Here is a 20,610-nt window from a genome sequence, read left to right as displayed (position 1 = left end):
TTAGATTGTAGCTGTTAGGTTTTTGTTTGGTTGAGGCAGCTAAGGATCTTTATTCTGAATGATGAGTGGTTGGTTTGCAGGAAAATTCCTGCTAAGGTTGTGGGTATATCCTTCTTCTAGTAAAAAGATCCTGCGCAAACTGCATTAAAGCTTTATAATTGTCCTCCCTCTCCAAGAGATATTGTTCTTGGTTTATTGGTGAGAAACATATTCTGGTTATTAAGCGGCAGCGGAGATCTTCGTATAGTTGGCAGTGGTGCATGAGGTGCTCCCGCGTCTCTGGCTGTCCACAGTGGCAGAGAGGGGTGTCACTCAATACCAAACTGAAGAGTTTTGCTCTTATTGAGCCATGTCTCGTGAGTAGATAATATGTCAGCAGTCCCGGTGAAAACCATTTTGGGCATTTTGGAAACACTAGTTGATTATCCAGTATGAATCTTTGGGTGCCTTCCCCTTTTCTCGAAGTTGTCCAGTGGGTTTGCCAGGCCTGCTGTAAGTGGGTGAGAAGGAGTTTTTTTCTCAAGTTTACAATCGTTTGCCGGATCAGTTGTATAGTCTAGGCAGGTGATTGCTCTACCTTTGGACAGTTGATAAAGCAACCCACAACGGACAATCTCCCGGTCCAAGGGGAGAGCACCCATGAGAACCTAAAGGGCATGGGTGCTTACAGTACAGCAGGTTCTCGATATTGTCAGTAGGATCAAACATTGAATGGTCTCTAGCTTCCTTTTGTTTACTGCTGTTACTGCCTTGTGGAATCAGACTCCTGATGCCTACGTTATTGCTGGTAAGAAGATTGCCTTATAGAAGATTGCTACGGTCCTCTTCTTAAGCCCCCAGTTGTGGCGAGTGACTCTAGCTATTAGTGTGGAGTATTTTTTGATTTTGCTTCGGAAGTAAGTAAGATGGGGTGTGAATGACAGATTTTTATCCAGCAGAATACCAATATATTTAAGTTCGGTGGAAAGCTTAATTGTTTCCTGAATATTTATCTGGGGAGGCCTTCTGATATTGAGAGACCTTTAAGTAGAATGGAGCAAGTTTTTGTTGGGGATATCATTGGGTGGCCCACTCTTGCAGGATGTTTATAGCTCAGTTTGCAGAGATCTCTAGTTGAGTTCTTGAGTCTGCCGCCAGCATCAGGATCAGGTCATCCTCATAGGCCTGTAACCTGACATCAACATGGTCCAGATTTAGAAAGCTGTTGAGCACTGCATTCCAGAGAAGTGGGCGAAGTACTGAGCTTTGTGGGCATCCTCTATAGACTAGTTGTGTGACTGAGCAGTACGGAGCACTGACAGTTATTTTTCTGTTTGTGAGATAAGTTTTTATACAATTGTACAAATTAGCTGGTAGTTTGGCCTTTCGGAGTCTGCTGAGGACGCTTGGCCACCAGAGGAAGTCAAATGCCCTGGCAAAATCGACTGAAATGACAAGGAAGTATTTATGATTGGTAGCAGTAGCTGCTTTGGCGATATTCTCTAAGGCATCCACCGGGGAGCATCCCCTCCTAAAGCCATACTGGTTTTCAGAGTGAAGGCCAGCCTTGGAGTAATGAATTTCTATTCTATTGCTCAGACGGTGTTCTAGGAGTTTGGTTAGCATGAATAGAAGAGAGATGGGCCGGTATGACTCCGGAAGGTCTTGGGGTTTTGTCGGATTCTTGAGAATAAGCCTTAATTTATTAGATCTCTATACTGCTGGGAAATGGCCTGCTTCAAGGCAATGGTTCAAGAGGTTTAAGATCTCATTTGGGATGGTTTCAACAGCCTTCTTTACGATCCCGGGGTCCAGCATATCTTATTCTGGAGATTTGTTTTTTATTTTTGCTGCAGCAGTGTAGCGGTCTTCCACTTGGGTGGTGTATGTGCTGTTTTCCTCACATAGTAGTATTTGCTCTGGAGTGTTTGGTGGCGTGTGTTGAAGGAACATGGCATCAAGGATGTTATTTATAGATTTGAACCGTGTCTTTGTATACGTGCCTTGTGGCATCTTGGTGGCTGGGATGACTTCTCCCCTGGGGAGTTTTTTATTTATTTATTTATTTATTTTATGTAAACCCCCAAACACGAAAGGTATTAGAACCTATAGTACTTAGAAGCAAGTTTTCTACTCTAAGCCTGTACAAAATCTAGTGAGTGTGGACTGATTAATAATTGCTTTACAATTGTTGCGAGCTTTGGTGTAGGCAGAAAATGAAACTGAAGAATTAGAAAAAAGCTAATTACGATATGCAACGTTCTTCTCTTGAACAACCGTAGCACATTTATTGGAAAACCAATGTTAGATAAAGGACGCGATTTTAAAGTAGAGTGGGGAATAAAGGATTCCATTCCTGCAAGAATAATTTCACTGACACGATCTGAGCAAATGTTAAAGTCAGAAGTTTTGAAACAGTAATCCGACCAAGGAAAAGAAGAAAAGAAATCTTGCAGGTTATCCCATTTTGCATTCTTGTAATGCCAAACAATACGAGGTTGGGAACAGCTATAAGATAAAGGTTCCATTGTAGAAGAGACAATAACCAAGTTGTGATCTGAGGTGCCTAAAGGACCTCTCACTTTGACCGTGTACTTAGAAGGGCTGTTTGTGAGAAAAAGATCAAGCATGTTGGCTGTTGGTTAGGATTATCCAGTATTCTTGTAGGTAAATGAACAATCTGTGCAAGGTCATTAGTAATTGCAAAAGCCTCAGCATCTCAAGCAGCTGGGTCAGTGTGACTAGAAAACGAGAGCCAGCCAGAGTTGCGAACATTAAAAATACCAAGGAATATTACCTCACTGTTAGGAAAGTTGGACTGGAGAAAGTCAAGTTGCAAAGAGAGGAAGTCAAAGAGCTCCAAGTGATTAATGGAGTTGGGAGAACGGTAAAGAGAACAGGTGAATTTGACACAATGAGGTAGAGAGATTTTAAGCCAGAGAAGATCGAAAAGAGGAGATTCCAAATTACCAAATCTCTGACAGGGAATATCAGAACGGACACATGCACAAGTACCACCTTTGAGGAGAAAGGAATCATACAGCGAATAATTTGGGCAACTGAGAGCAGCAGTTGAATCAACCAATAACTGAGATTCTGTAAGAAAAAGTACATAGGGTTTGGTAGATTGCAAGTAGAAATGGACCTGAGATTATATTTGTGAAATGAACTAGGAAGTGTTTGGGAGGTTTAGATATTTTTGCAGATAAGCTTACTCTATTAGTTTGACAATTCATGGTATATTCAATAGTAAGAAAAGTGGGGGGACATGCTGTATGAAGTAATGAAATTTTTGGATATGGCATACACATGGTAATAATATACCCAGATCCTTGACATAGCGTGGCCTCGACAATGCCCTTGCATACGCACTATCTCGGACTCCCTCCAGTCACTGTCTGGCAGAGTAGAGGCAGCAAGATTATACACTAGCTGATCCGGAAGCCTCCTAAAGGGTTACCAATAGGTTAGATCCTGTGTAATAACTAGCGCCCGCCTGCGAACACCATTTTAGAGCTGTACCCTCGAAATGTAAGGAAGATTGGATCTCACCACGATGTTCATCATAACCACAAAAATCAACAGTCATACTGCATGATGGAAGAGATGGGGAAGGATTGACTGGAACTTAGCTCTGGAGACTAAACATGGGTTCCACCATTTCAAGCCTCCAATAAGCAAAGTGCTGGTATTGCACCCGTTGATGAGAGTCATCTACCATCTAGTACTGCCTGGTAACACAGAGGGGCGGCATTCCTCCATGTGGTGTGGGCACCACACCTCAACCCCTGCTTACATTGGTTCGCACCTGGGTTGTCACCCACAGTGTTCTTGTGCATGGAGGTTACACCCAGGATTACTAACAGTCCCACCATCGTGAAGGTGCAAGCACAGGATTTGGCTGTCACAGACCATCTGGACTTCTACGAAAGTGGTCCAACCTGACTTGAGTATCACCCAAATATCAGTTCTATCAGCGTTTTAGACTTCCGGGTAGCATATCTGAAAGAATGTCTGTGACAACCTCAAAGACCAAATTTTGTTTGTTATCACTCTGAAGACCACTCCCCATGGAGCAGAATTTCCAACTGTAGAGACTAGGTGCTCCCAGGAGCACTTCTTCCTTTGTTTAATCAGGGCTGTGTATTCATTTCTTGCAGTTTAGACACAATAAGGAATTAATTTATAACACAGCTGTGAACAGAACTATTTTCTGGAAATTTCGTTAGAAGATAAAATATACATCCAGAAAATGTGTGCAACATTATTGTTCCCTAAAACAATTACAGTAATGCAATAATGCAAAACATTGTTCCCTAAAACGATTACAATAAAGCATTTTTTTTTTTTTTTATCAAATGCACATTGTAGTGCATTAGTCTTTTCCACTAGTGAAGCGTTACCTATTCAAAGCAGTGCAATAACTCAGCCACTCGTTGTGAAGGTTGATTCACAATATGAGATATAATTAAATGATGCACTGATACTACCTGGGTAGTAGAAATGATGTATGTGCAGTACCCTTGCATAAACCACCTCCTGAAATAAAGACATTACTATTCCGAGAGCAAATAAAGGAGATACAGTTGTAATACTCAATAAAACTGATTATATAAATAAGCTAGATTGAATTATATCAGATACTTCTACTTATTTAAAATAGTCCTGGCACTACTTATTAATTAGGTCAATCAGTACAATAAAACGTTACCCACGTATCAAAAAAATTACTACATTACTATGTCTCAGTTAAAGATAACTGAGACATAATAATGTAGTAATTTTTGAACTTTTTGGTCAGGTAAAATTGCATAAGACACGATTTCCTATTTAGCTCATTGTTTCTTAAAGAAACTCGGCATTTTCATTCTTAGCCACACAAGTATATAGTATTATAAAACTCTTTAGGCAGGCAATACAATTTGGGATAAAAAACTACGATACATTATTTAATAACCTTAAGGGCTTAGACTGCGATAATGATAGTTTATTCTCACTGGATTCTCACTTCGTTATATACGAATGTTAATGATAAATACACATTAGATATTCTTTGGGATAGGTTAAACAATAACTCTATACCGATTAATTATACGAAGCTTCCTATTAAAGAAATTTTTCACTTAAACTCTTAGTTGAAGCAAACTATATCATCTTTCAAGACAAAGTGTACAAAAAATTTTTGGTTTGCCAATGGGTTCGAGTCTTAGCGGCTTAATATCGGAGGTCTATCTCTCAACAATTCAGCATATACATTTGATGCCTTTTCTACCCCGTATCACATACTATGGGAGGTATTTAGACCTTATTATTACTGATAGTAGCACTCTCCAAGACTTTTTACATTCATTTAATAATATTCATCGTAGACTGAATTTTACATTGAAATGGGAAAATAATAAGTAATGGATAATAAGTCATTTAATTTTCTAAATTGCACGCTTACTCGGGACTTGAATAAAATCCAATTTAACATTTATCGTAAACCAACAAACACCAGTATGCTTCTGCATTATAACAGCTATCACCTTAACACCTACAAAGGTCTATTATCTTTAATCAACTTCTTAATGCCTATAAATATTCAAAGATGGAATCTGCTTTAGACTCAGAAATACAGATATTAACCAGCAGATTCTTAAACATGGGTTACCCCCTTGCTACAATAAACCGAATTAGGGTACAAGCTAAGGATAGTACACAAAAAAATATAAGTACCAACAATAGTAACATCAAAAAATACTTTATTTCTGTCCAATACATTGAACAGTGGCACAAACAGCTTAACATATTCTTTAAAGATACTGAATTTAAGATTGTGAGCAATCTCAAATTCAGTACCTATACTGAGCAATCGCTCAGTCCTTTCCTCTTTCGCAACACAAATAAATGACCTGGTATACAGCATTTCTTGCAGTGATTACATCTCATCTTATTCAAGGATCGATACAGTTTCCACTGAATTTTTGGGTTAAACGGCACATGTCCTCAGCTCGTGCTGCTCATTCAGCAGCGTCAGAATTAGCCTTTCATGCCATTAACAAAAAACATACTTTTTTATTCAGTGAGGTCAAAATACTTAGTGCCCAACGTAATTATACGAGACTATTAATTGCAGAAACCATGAAAATTAAATTATAAGAGAATTCTATTAACATTCACTGTCTATATCTAATTTCGGATTTGTGGTCTTTTACGCACATGCATAAAAACAAATAATCTCTATTTGTGCTCGCACATACTCTGTAATTTTCATTCCTGTGAACACGACATATGGTCGCAAAGCATTGTCAGCTTCAGGAAGGAAATTCGTTTTTCAATATTTACATTAAACTTTTTTTAAAAAATTTTTAATTGTGTTCAATTGATTTTTTAATTGTGTTCAATTGATTTTTTAATTATTTTCAATTTATTTTTTACTGTAATCATTTTGTGTTAATGTTATATTTTTTTAATTTCTGGAGAGTATCATACAGAAGTGTTCTGCATTTCATATTGATGTAAATTTCTCTTATTCTTCTACAAATATTGAAATCAATGTAGAACATACTGAGCAACATAGCTCTGGTTTATACTATCAAACTATAAAATAATTTATAGTTTGATAGTATATAATTTATAGTATATTATTAAAATAATAATATACTATAAAGTATAGCGTACTATAAATTACAGCATAGTGTACAAATTATAGCATAGTAGTATTTGTAGAAGAATAATAGAAATTTACCTCAATTTAAATTTATCTTCTTCTTCTACAAATATTGTAATCAATGTAGAACATATTGAACATCATAGTTCTGTTATATACTATCAAAGTATAGTAGTATAAATTTAAAAATAGCCCATACTTGGATTAATTTCTATGGCAAGATTGTATTTTAAATTTCCTAATCCATGACTCTGCATTAATTCTGAAGATGAAAATGCATCAGGTAAGGAAGTCTCTTGCAGTGTAGAAACAGAGTCCTCTGAAAATGGCAGGACCTTACTACCTTTACTCTTTTCTATATATACTGTCTTATCAAATGTTTGAAAATCTAATTCTGTGAAAATCTCTTCATGAGAACTTATCAACAGCTGGATGCAACCCTTCATTTCTGTAAGCACACTATCAATTTCAGGGGACATTTCTGTAAAGAAATAAGAAAAATATTTCAGACTAGCATTCATTATTACATTAATGTAAACTATTACAAAAAATGCAATTTGTTGAGTTGATTAGCTATAAATAAATTTCTTTTCATACTCTGTACAACCAACAATAGCTAGATGAGTTCACAGATTCCTTGAAATTTCTTATGGCAGTTGGCATATCAGTGTCATAATTAACAATTACCACTGCATTATTTGTGGCACCATACAGATTCAAATTCACAGCATCTGTGGTTACTGTACATTATCAAAGCATTCAATCTGGCCTTTAGATCTGGAACCATATCACATGAAATTGATGGATCAGATGAGTGAACAACAGTAGCTTAGAAAACAAATTTATTACTTGTGCATAACTATAAACTTTCAGAAATGTGAACTTAAAGTAAAATACAGATTCATCTAACAAGAATACAAAAAAAATGCTTTACTGGAATTGTGTCCTAAATCTTTACACCATGATATCATGGTGTAAAAAGTACAAGTAATTAGGAACAATTTTTACGGATAAAGCCAACAAAGAAAATGACTTACACAAATCTTGATTAAGAAATCAATTGATGTTTTTAAAAATTCAAATACTGAATGGAATTAATTCTGGAAGCTATTAAGCTTTTTACAACAACAAAGAGGTAATGTTCAAGATTTAGAACACACTGGATATCAATGTCAAAAAAAAAATAAAAGTCATGGGATAATCATAACTTGTCAGGGGAAAGAGAGCTATGATTAAGTTCCTCAGTGGGTTAGGTGCTGGCTACCAAAGCAATGCGTGAATTGCATCAGTGCACTTGATATGAATGACATAATCCCAGATGATGCTATTCAGGTTGCTGAATAAACATTTTGCATGCATGTTCACATTTGAAGTTTCTAGATACAGAGTTAAGAGAAGTCCATCTAATACTGATTAGAAGTAAAATAATTTTATGATAATGGGAAGGAAGGGATGCAGCTAAAATGTAAAAACTCTAAACGAATCAATCCAATTGTATTAAAAGAAGTATCAGCAGAGGTAATCAAACCTTCATCTATAATTAGCATTAGCATTAGTAGAGGCATATGATGATGAAAGAAAGCAAGCTTATGCATAATCAGCCAAAAAAAAAAAAAAAAACAAACCACTCCCATTTCACCCCTCCGTTCGTTCGAAATACCTGTCCAGCTGAGCCTTAAATTTATTTAGGCTATCAACTTCCACAACAAGGGATGGAAGTCTGTTCCACCAACCAACTACCCGCTGGCTAAAGGCAAATTTCCGCACATCTATCCTACATCTGTCTTTGCTCAATTTCAATTTATGCCGTCTCAGGTGATTATACTGAGCAAGAGGAAGAATCCCACTGGCATTGAGCATGTCCAAACCATTCAAGACTTTAAACACACCTCTATCAGATCACCTCGCCGGTGCCTAGTCTCCAGACACTATAATTTGCAAAACTTAAGCCTTTCGTCGTAAATACGAAAGGCTTAAGTTTTGTTCCATTCACTAATCTTGTTGCCCCTCTCTGTACTCGTTCCAGCAGCTCTACATCCTTCTTGAAATGAGGCCTCCAGACTTGTATACAGTAATCTAGGTGTGGCCTGACCATTGCCTTATACAAGGGGATAATCACCTCTTTTTTCCCTGCTAGAAAAATTCCTGTATATCCTTGACAAGACACCACTCTTGAGCTACTCTTGCAGACTGTCTGCACTGCTCAGAGAACTTCATATCTTCCTGCACAATTACCCCCAGGTCCTTTTCATTCTCTACCACTGTCAGTGTAGTACCACAGAGTTGATGCGTTGCTCTGGGGTTACAGTTTCCCATATGCAGTACTTTATATTTGTCAATGTTAAACTTCATTTGCCCCCTCTGAGCCTTTGATTAAGTCTTTGAATGCTTCCAATTTTGAATTTGCTGTTGGTAACATCACCAGTTGGTTCCACCGTATAGAATTTAAATACTGTCTCAGACCATCGTAGTCACCTTTACAAAAGCAAAAACCCTTCCCTTTACCCTTGATGGTAGTTACATCTTTGAGTAAATCCTACTTCAGCACACTGTGATCACTGCCACCTAGTAGTTCCTTTATCTGCAGATTCTTGATGCATGAAGAATCTCTACTGATAATCAGATCAAGAGTATTTCTCCCTCTAGTTGCCTCCCAAACATGCTGCCGTAGAAAACAATCATCCAGTAAATCCACAAAAGCCTTGCTAGTGTGTGAGTGACCAACCAACAAATTCCAGTCAATATCCGGGAAATTAAAATCCCCCATTATAAGAGACACTAATTTACTAGCCCACTCTATTTTTCTACACAATTGCTCACTATACTCATCAGATTCATTAGGCCTATAACACATACCTACTCTCATTTTTCCTTTCCCACTGCTTATGTCACACCAAACAGACTTAACATTGCATTGTCCACCCACATCAATTGGATGCACTTCCTTAGATTTTGTGTTTCTTTTAACTAACAGCATAAACCCTCCTCCCTTCCTGTCCTGTCTATCCTTTCTGTACACATTGTACTCCCCAAATTCTAGTTCTGCATTGCTTAAGTCAATGTGACACCATGTCTCTGATATCCCAACAATATCTGCCTTTGATGTCTTGACTAGCACTTCAAGCTCATTGAATTTATTAACTGTACTCCTAGCATTGGTGTACATGCAAGTATACATGCACCTGTTTCTACTCTTAGTTACCTAACACAGCCCATGTATTTACTTGTTCCACTATGATTCCCAGCTGTCCTGGAAATTCCCACTGCCTTGATTTCCAGGCTGCTGCTCAACTGCATTTCAATAGAAGCAGTGCAAGAATCACTTTCACCTCTGCCAGTGGCTACTGTTAATCTATTAGTCCATGTATCCCCACCAAGCTAGCAGTTTTCCGACCCACCTAACTCTGACTTGATAGCATCAACAAATATTCTTGCACCCTTTCTATTTAAGTGTATCCCATTCCTGTAGAAGCAGTCTCTCCTGTTAACAAGTACAGACCAGGCTGAAAAAAATTCTACCCCTTGAGCCTTGCACAATCTCTCCAGAATTGATCGACAAGGCTCTCATCATATATTCCCTCCTATCGTGTTTGGGCAGAATTGCAGACACTTTCAAATTCAATCCTAACTCATGGCTTTTTTTCAGCATTGTCTTGTACTTGTTAAGTAATTCTGCTGGTCTCCTACTCTTAATATCATTAGTGCCAACGTGTACAACAATATCACCCTTTGTGGCCTTAAAGGATGATATCTGCCCTACAACGTCATCAACCTTTGCCCCTGGTCCTGTTCCATCTATCCTTTTTGCACAATATGTTCCCCGTTTCCCTGACAATAGAGTCACTTACAACAACTAGTTCCTTTGGGACCAGCACATTCTGCCTTGGGGGTTGCTGCTGTGTTGCATGATTTTCAAGTGCAAGCTCTGACATTGATGTGGGCAGCTGAGAGCTTGATGGGCTCCTCAATTTAAATCCTTTGAGGGCCTCAATTTAAACCCTGTCCTTCAAGCTCTCATATAAGCCCATAACAATGCCGAGTTGGCGCCTGATTTCCTTGCACTCCTTATATCGTGCACACACAAAGACATTCCCCTTGGCAATATCATGTCCCGTTCCTGATGGTTCCACAAACATCAAACAAGCAGTGCATTTCAACAGACTGTGATTTAGAGGACAACCGCCTCCCTCAGTTCTCCTCTGAGCCATAGCACTTCCACTAGTTTGAGCCTTTTGCTTTGCTGCTCTGGTCTGAGTCATGATTTCTATTTAAGTTCAATAAAATTCCAATACAAAATATACTTTGATTCCTGTAAAGCTTTTGATACTGTTCCACATGAACAATCCTTACGAACAGATGAATTAGCTTCTATTTTTACACAACAAATAAATTAAAACATGCAGTAAAAATATATTAAAGAAAATAAAACAGTAAGACAAAAGCATAAGTAAGGCAAAAATTGTTGGCTGAAAAGCATACCTACCACATTTTACTTAAAAACACAACTATAATACATATATATTAAAAATAAGAATGTGTCACCAATTTGGCAAATCAAATAAGAAGCAAAACCAAAGAAAACCATCAACTTAACTACAGCAACTAATTCCTTATTCTCAACTTATTTACCCCTTCTATTTTTATTGTTTCTTATTTGGTTTGCCATATTATAGGTACATTCTGAATTCTTCATTTACATATCACACTTTTGTTTCAACATGTGATATGAAATATTATTATGTGGCCACCAACACGTATTAGCCATATAGTGCAGGGAAGCTATGTTATTTTCGTTATTTTGGTTTTTAGGAGCTTTAGCAGTTAAGGCCATATTGCTCCGGGAAATGCGGTGGTCATTCCCTGACCTTTCCGCATCCTCCGTATTTGGTGGTGACGGGGTCGAACCCCGGTCTAATCAAGAAGCGTGTGCTATGCACTGCTGCTCCTTCCCACCTGGCTACGGAGGCTCCTCCCAGGGAAGCCACAGGCTTTTGCTGCAACAGCCAACTCCTCACTTGACCTTTGAATTTCTTCAAACTGTCATCCTCAACTACTTGCTCAGGCAACTTGTTCCAGTAATCAACAACCCACTGACTAAAAGAAAACTTCCTACAATGTAATCTAAACCAAAGAGGTTTAGATTACATTGGATTGGATTACAGGGGAAGACCCTGTAATTTGGATTTATGGCCCCCAGTTCTGTAATTGTTTATAACAGTGAAATTTGTACATCCATTCATTTTACTAATCCTTCTCAGAGCCTTATAAATCTCAATCAGGTCCTCTCTAAGTTGCCTGGTTGCCAGGATCAGTGGCCAAATAACCTAAGTCTTTCCTCATATGTTGCCCTTTTGCTAATCTCACTGAGAATTGCCAGTCTTTGAACATTTTCAAAAAGTGAAGTGTCTTTTTTTCAGATGAGGTCTCATACCTGGACACAGTATTCCAAATGCAGTCTTACAATTGTCATATGCATCGTGGCCTCCATATCTCCACAGGATACTGTGGAGATATGGATAAATCATTGATAGGACACCATGAACTTATGGATAAATCATTGATAGGACACCATGAACTTTCCTGACCACCTATTTATACTGCTCAGAGAACTTCATATCTGCCCACACTGCAACTTCCAGACCCCTTTCTTCTTCTTCTGTTTTTAATTCAACCCCCACCAAGTATATAAGTCATTCTGAGGTTGCTATTCCCCAAATATAAGACCATGCATTTTGCTACATTAAAACATAGCTGCCACTTCAAAGCCTATCCAAGTCATCCTGATCATTGCCAAACTGCTTGGCAACGATCATTAACAACTCTCCCAATCTTTACAACAAAACCCTCTATTACTTTGTCAATGCCATTTCTGAAAAAGAAACAGCTGTTCAAAAACCAATCTTTGAGGAATTCCACTCTTGACACACTAATTTGAAGCATATATTCATTAATGGTCCTTGAGGTTGTCACAGACATTCTCTCAGATATGCCAGACAAGCTGTACTTGCTACCTGGGAGTCTAAAACGCTGATGGAACTGATATTCGGGTGACACTCAAGTCAAGTGGACCCAATTTCGGCGAAGTCCGGACGGTCTGTGACAGCCAAATCCTCTGCTTGCACCTTCACGATGGTGGGACTGTTAGTAATCCTGGATATAACCTCCATGCATAAGCACATGGTGGGTGACCACCCAGGTGTGAACCAACGTAAGCAGGGGTCGAGGTGTGGCGCCCACACCACATGGAGGAATGCCGTCCCTCTATGTTACCAGGCAATACTAGGTGGTAGATGACTCTCATCAACCGGTGAAATACCATCACTTTGCTTATTGGAGGCTTGAGGTGGTGGAACCCATGTTTAGTCTCTAGAGCTAAGTTCCGGTCAACCCTTCCCTATCTCTTCCATCATGCAGTATGATTGATGACTTTTGAGGTTATGATGAACGTCGTGGCGAGATCCAATATTCCTTACATTCGAGGGTACAGCTCTAAAACGGTTTTCGCAGGCCGGCCGCTAGTTAGTACACCGGACCGAACCTATTGGTAACTCTCTAGGAGGCTTCCGGATCAGCTAGTGTATAATCTTGCTACCTCTACTCTGCCAGATAGTGACTGGAGGGAGTCCGAGTAGTGTGTATGCGGGGAGCATTGTCGAGGCCACGTTATGTCAAGGATCTGGGTATATTCTTACCACATGTACGCCATATCCAAAAATTTCATTACTTCATACAGCATGTCCCACCCACTTTTTCTTACTATTGAATACACCATGAATTGCCAAACTAACAGAACAAGCTTATCTGCGAAAAGATCTAAACCTCCCAAGGATTTCCTAATTCATTTCACAAATATACGTGGTCTCAATTCTAATCCCAATGATGTCCATTTCCACTTGCAGTCTGCCAAACCACTTTTACTTTTTCTGACAGAATCTCAGTTATCGGTTGATTCAACTACTGCTCATCTCAGATGCCCAAATTATTCGCTGTATGATTCCTTTCGCCTCAAAGGTGGTACTTGTGCATATGTCCGTTCTGATATTCCCTGTCAGAGACTTGGCAATTTGGAATCTCCTCTCTTTGATCTTCTCTGGCTTAAAATCTCTCTACCTCATTGTGTCAAATTCATCTGTTGTCTCTACCGTTCCCCAAACTCCACTAATCACTTGGAGCTCTTTGACTTCCTCTCGTTGCAACTTGACTTTCTCCAGTCCAACTTTCCTAACAGTGAGGTAATTTTCCTTGGTGATTTTAATGTTCACAACTCCAGCTGGCTTCCGTTTTCTAGTCACACCGACCCAGCAGGTCGAGATGCTGAGGCTTTTGCAATTACTAATGACCTAGCACAGATTGTTCATTTACCTACAAGAATACCGGACAATCCGAATCATACAGCCAATATGCTCAATCTTTTTCTCACAAACAACCCTTCTAAGTACACGGTCGAAGTGAGAGGTCCTTTAGGCACTTCAGACCACAACTTGGTGATTGTCTCTTCTCCAATGGAACCTTTATCTCATGGCTATTCCCAACCTCGTGTTGTTTGGCATTACAAGAATGCAAAATGGGATGACCTGCGAGACTTCTTTTCTTCTTTTCCTTGGTCGGATTACTGTTTCAAAACTTCTGATGTCAACGTTTGCTCAGATCGTGTCAGTGAAATTATTCTTGCAGGAATGGAATCCTTTATCCCACACTCCACTTTAAAATCTCGTCCTTTATCTAAACTTTGGTTTTCCAATAAATGTGCTAAGGCTGTTCAAGAGAAGAATGTTGCATATCGTAATTGGCTTGTTTCTAATTCTTCAGTTTCATTTTCTGCCTACACCAAAGCTCGCAACAATTGTAAAGCAGTTATTAATCAGTCCAAACTAGAGTTTGAACAGGCTAAGAGTAGAAAACTTGCTTCTTGCTCTAATGGTAGCCGAGCATTCTGGTGTCTTGCCAAAGCTATTGGCCGCAACTTTTGCCCATGTCTGCTTCCACCTCTGTCCAAACCAGATGGTTCTGTTGTCACTTCAGCCAAGGATAAAGCTGACCTGCTAGCATCCCATTTTTCTTCCAGCTCATGTATTAATGATCTTGGTAAAACACCTCCCACCATTCCCAACACGGTCCATTCAATGCCTCCTGTGGTCTTCCGTCAAAAGGATATCAGAAGGATTTTGATGAATCTTGATGCTAAGAAACTCCAGGTCCTGATGGTATTTCTCCACTTGTTCTCAAAATCTGTGCTCCTGAACTTACTCCTATTCTTTGCCGCCTTTTTTCACTTTCTTATTCCAAAGGTGTTTTTCCTTCTTCTTGGAAATTTGCTCATATCCAGCCAGTTCCTAAAAAGGGTGACAAATCCCTCCCATCCAATTATCGTCCCATTGCAATTACATCTACTCTTTCTAAAGTAATGGAGAAATCAATTAACCGCCATCTCTTAAACTACCTAGAAACCTTCCGTCTGATCAACGATCGCCAGTATGGATTCCGTCAGTGTCGATCCACTGGTGATATTCTGGCTTATGTTACCCATTTATGGACTACTTCAATGGAAAGGTTCGGTGAAACCCAAGTAGTTGCTCTTGACATCTCAAAGGCTTTCGATCGTGTTTGGCATAAAGGTCTTCTAAACAAGCTTCCATCTTATGGTTTGCCAACTGTTTTTAGTAATTGGTTATCCAGTTTTCTCTCTGATCGCTCACTGAGGGTGATGGTAGATGGCTCTCTGTCTTCTAACTTCTCCACTAATGCCGGTGTCCCCCAAGGTTCAGTTCTTTCCCCCACTCTTTTCCTCTTGTATATCAATGACCTTCTTCCATTGACTGGAAATCCTATCCATAGTTTTGCCGATGATAGCACATTGCATTCAACTTTCCATTTTGAGAAACCTTGCCCTGCTCAATCAGCTTCAACTTCTCGAAAATCTGCTACCAATTCCTTAAATGCCGATCTTCAGGTAATTCTCCAGTGGGGCAAAGACAACTTAGTTGATTTCAACCCTTCTAAAACTCAGTCTTGTCTTATATCTCGCAAAAAGGATTCTTCTGCTCCTATGCTTATCTTTAGTGACACTCCAATTTCTAGGCAAAAGGATATATCTCTTTTGGGAATTACCCTGACTTCTAATCTCTCTTGGCACAAGCACATTACAAATATTGCTTCCTCTGCATCTAAAAAACTTGGTTTTCTCTTTCGCTCTCGGCGTTACTTTTCTTCCAAACAGCTGCTCACTCTGTATAAATCGCAAATCCGCCCTGCCATGGAATATTGTTCCCACATTTGGGGTGGTGCCCCCAAAACCTCTCTCAGGCTTCTTGATTCCATTCAGAAGAGGGCAGTTAGGTTAATTAATGATTCATCTTTAACAGAGTCTCTCCACTCGCTTTCTCATAGACGTACTGTTTCTGCTGCATGCCTCTTCTACAGATATTTCCATGGGCACTGTTCTTCTGAATTGGCTTCTATAATTCCCGCTCTCTCTTTCAAAACAGTCCGAACACGTGCCGCCACCAGCCAACATCCATTTACTGTTCAACTTCAAACCCACAGAACCAACTTTTCATCTTCCTCATTTATTCATTCAACTGCCGTTTTCTGGAACAACCTTCCTTCATACGTATTTCCTGAAAATTACAATCTACAGAAGTTCAAGTCCAATGTCAACAAATATCTTCTTTCGTCTTCTCAACCTCCAACCCAAGCACGGTACTAAGTACTATAGGTTCTAATACCTCTCGTGTTTGGGGTTCACATAAAAAAAAAAAAAAAAAAAAAAAATCACAACCCCAGCCTGCAGCCACCGTGGTCCAGCTTGGAATCCTGCCATGTTCCAACTTATACAATAACCTGTCATGAAGGACTAAGTTAAATGCCTTTCTAAAATCCAAATAACTTATGTAGAAATTGTTCTGCACATCCAGCTCATGAGTAACTGTATCAAAATACCTTACCAGGTTAATTAAACATTATTTTCCCTTAACAAAACAACCATAATATTTTGTGTCCTTCAGAATGCCATTTCCACCTAAACATCCCTGGATTGCACTCTTAATCATTGCCTCCTCCCCGCCACCAAATTAAAGACTACACAATATGTAGTTACCAATTTCATTTTCGAATCACTTTTATGTATTGGCAATACGTTGGCACTTCCTTAATCATGTTAGGAATCTCTCTTGTGTTCAATGATGCCCTCAATTAACCTTAGTGGTTCAATATACTCTCTGGCCACCTCTGTCAAAATTACGGTATACATGCCATTGATTCTGGGAGCCTTACTTGCCATTGGGTTCAAATGCTTTTCTAATAAACATCCATCCATCTGAAATTTTGAAATCACTAATTTCATATGTCTCAGCCTCACTCTCACACAGTCTCTCCTCAGCATGAAGAGTCTTTTGTCAGCATATAATCTGAAATACCTATTCAATTCATCAGCAAAATCAGCTGGGTTATCTAAAATTTTCCCACACTCATTACACAAGGGTCCTATCTGATTCGCTTTCTTCTTTTTTGTATTCACATACATAAAAAAACTCCTTGTCCCCATTCACTGCTCTCTTAGCCAGTGCTTTCTCCTATTCAGTCTTGCCCTCCCTAACATTATCTGTGGTACTAATACAGATCAAATGTAGCTGTTATAGGCTTCAGCCCTTTTCATCGCTCTAACTTTCCCATCTAATCTTTTTCTGCTCTATAAGACTGGCCAGATACATTTTCATCCATCTCGGTCTATATTTTCTTAATATACCATGAGGAGGAAGCTGTACACATGCAACATTTTAGGGTTGAATTTGAAAGTGTCTGCAATTCTGCTCAGACACGATAGGAGAGAGTATATGATGAGAGCCTTGTTGATCAATTCGGCCCTGGAAAGATTGTGCAAGGCTCAAGGGGTAGAATTTTTTTCAGGCTGAACTGTACTTGTTAACAGGAGAGATTGCTTCTACAGGGATGGGATACACTTAAATAGAAAGGGTGCAAGAATATTTGCTGATGCTATCGAGGCAGTGTTAGGTGGGTCGGAAAACTGCTAGCTTGGGGGTAGACAGAGACTAATAGATTAACAGTAGCCACTGGCAGAGGTGAAAGAGATTCTTGCACTGCTTCTATTGGAATGAGCAGAAGACTGAAAAACAAGATGCAGGATATTTCAGAGACAGCTGGAAGTCATTGCGGTACAAGTAAACACATGGGTTGTGTTAGGGTAGCTAAGAATAGAAACAGGTGCATGTATACTTGCGTGTACACCAATGCTAGGAGTTTAGTAAATAAATTTGATGAATTTGAGGTATTGCTCAAAACATCAAAGGCAGATATTGTTGGGATATCAGAGACGTGGTGTCACACAGATATAAGGAATGCAGAACTGGAATTTGGGGAGTACAACGTCTACAGAAAGGACAGACAGGATAGGAAGGGAGGAGGTGTTATGCTATTAGTTAAGAAACACATAAAATCCAAGGAAGTGAAGCCAGTCGACATCGATGGACAGGGTAGTGTCGAGTCAGTTTGGTGTGACATAAGCATAGGTAAATCAAAATTGAGAGTACGAGTGTGCTATAGGCCTAATGACTCTGATGAGTATAATAAGATACTGTACAGGGAAATAGAATGGGCCAGTAAATCAGAGAGTCTTATAATAGGGGATTTTAATTTCCCAGATATTGACTGGAATTTGTGGGTTGGTCACTCACACACTACCAAGGCTTTTGTGGATTTATTGGATGATTGTTTTCTACACCAACATGTTCGAGAGGCAAATAGAGGGAGTAACACTCTTGATCTGATTATCAGTAGTGATTCTTCATGCATTAAGAATCTGCAGATAAAGGAACCACTAGGTGGCAGTGATCACAGTGTGCTGAAGTGGGATTTATTCAAGGAGGTAACTACCATCAGAGGTAAAGGGAAGGGTTTTTGCTTTCGTAAAGGCGACTATGATGGTCTGAGACAGTATTTAAATTCTATACAGTGGGACCAACTGATGATGTTACCAACAGCAAATTCAAAATGGGAAGCATTCAAGGAACTAATCTTGCAAGATACCAGGCTTTACATACCAACCAAGAAATATTGTTCAAGGTTCAGGCCTAAATGGTTGTCAGATGAACTAATGAGACATATGGCAGAGAAGAAAAATGCATGGGATACATACAAATTAATGGGTGACATGGAAGCCTATGATAGATATAAGTTGGTCTGTAACCAAGTCACAAAGGAGATTAGGCAGGCAAAGGCAGATTATGAGAATTCCTTGGCAAAGGATGCAAAGAAAAACAGAAAAGAGTTCTTTACCTATTTAAACTCAAGAAGGAAAGGGATGAATCAGATTGGTCCACTGGATGTTGATGGTTCAACAGTTGAGGATCCTGCTCAGGTGGCTAACAATCTGAACGAGTATTTTGCATCTACATTCACACATGAGGAGTTATTCAGGAAGGGGAATGTCGTAGGTGAAGTAAACATTGGCAGTGAGCTAGATGACTTTCTAATAACTGAGAGGAAAGTGGAGGAGGTATTGTTGAGGATAAACATAAAAAAGGCACCCAGGGTGGATGGGATCTATCCAGTTATATTAAAGGAGGCAGCAAAGGAAGTAAGCAAACCCCTAGCCATAATTATGAGAGCTTCTTTGGACTCAGGGGAGGTACCCATAGACTGGAGATGTGCAAATGTAACCCCAATTCACAAAGGAGGATCAAAGGCTGACACAAGTAATTATAGACCTGTTAGTGTAACTTCGGTTCCAGGAAAATTAATGGAGGCACTGGTTAAAGAAGCACTGCAGGATCATCTAGACAAGAATTCAGTTATAGCTCAGACACAGCATATTTTTGTTAAGAGCAGGTCTTGTCTGACCAATTTGTTTGGATACTATGATGTAGTCACAAGAGAACTGGATGCAGGAAATAACTTTGATATTATATATTTGGATCTTAGAAAGGCTTTTGATACTGTTGCGCATGGAAGACTGCTGCACAAATTAGAGCAGTGTGGCATTGGAGGCAAATTGCTGCCATGGATAAAGGGATGGTTGAGTGGCAGAAGACAGAGAGTGGTAATCAATGGACACTGCTCAATGTGGACTAATGTTATTAGTGGAGTTCCTCAGGGTTCAGTGTTGGGTCCATTGTTGTTTTCTGTATTTATAAATAATATTGATGATGGTATATCAAGCTTAATGTCCAAGTTTGCAGACGATGCAAAGGTTGGCAGGGTTGTTAAGGACACTACTGATGCTATGCTGCTGCAACAGGATCTGGAAAGGTTGAGCAGATGGACTGAGAGGTGGCAAATGAAGTTGCCATTGACAAATGGCAACTTCATTTCCCACCTCTTCATTTGCCAACTTAAAATTGACAAATGTAAAGTACTACATATGGGAAACAGTAATCCCAGATCAACGTATCAACTCTGTGGTACTACGCTGACAGTGGTAGAGAATGAAAAGGACCTGGGGGTAATTGTGCAGGCAGATATGAAGTTCTCTGAGTAGTGCAGACGAGCTGCAAGAGTAGCTCATGGTGTCTTGTCAATGATATACAGGAATTTTTCTAGCAGGGATAGGGATGTGATTATTCCCTTGTATAAGGCATTGGTCAGGCCACACCTTGAGTACTGTATACAGGTCTGGAGGCCTCATTTCAAGAAGGATGTAGGGCTGCTGGAACGAGTACAGAGAAGGCCAACAAGATTAGTGAATGGAACAAAGGGTTGCTCTTATGAAGAAAGGCTTATGTTTTGCAAATTACAGAGTCTGGAGACTAGGCATCGGCGAGGTGAGCTGAGAGAGGTGTACAAGGCTTTGAATGGCTTGAGCATGCTCAATGCCGATGGGATTCTTCCTCTTGCTCAGAATAATCACCTGAGAGGGCATAAATTCAAATTGAGGAAGGACGGATGTCGGATAGATGTGCGGAAATTTGCCTTTAGCCAGCGGGCAGTTGGTTTGTGGAATATAGACTTCCATCACTTGTTGTTGA

The 20,610-nt window shown here is 39.4% G+C and overlaps 1 protein-coding gene across 2 annotated transcripts in view; it reads right to left on the bottom strand.

Moving 5' to 3' along the window:
• Positions 1 to 20,610, bottom strand: part of LOC150078544 (UV-stimulated scaffold protein A-like) — a 418,082-nt gene that overhangs the window by 268,871 nt on the left and 128,601 nt on the right. For both annotated transcript variants that reach the window (XM_090384753.1, XM_090384754.1), the window contains exon 6: positions 6,831 to 7,112. In XM_090384753.1, coding sequence (XP_090240879.1) covers positions 6,831 to 7,112 — 282 coding nt within the window. The remainder of the gene's footprint in view (positions 1 to 6,830; positions 7,113 to 20,610) is intronic.

This window comes from Mastigoproctus giganteus, chromosome 11, assembly GCF_048544385.1.
Source record: "Mastigoproctus giganteus isolate SK-2022 chromosome 11, ASM4854438v1, whole genome shotgun sequence".
In the NCBI taxonomy this organism is placed as follows: domain Eukaryota; kingdom Metazoa; phylum Arthropoda; class Arachnida; order Uropygi; family Thelyphonidae; genus Mastigoproctus; species Mastigoproctus giganteus.
This window is presented reverse-complemented; position numbering and strand designations above follow the sequence as displayed.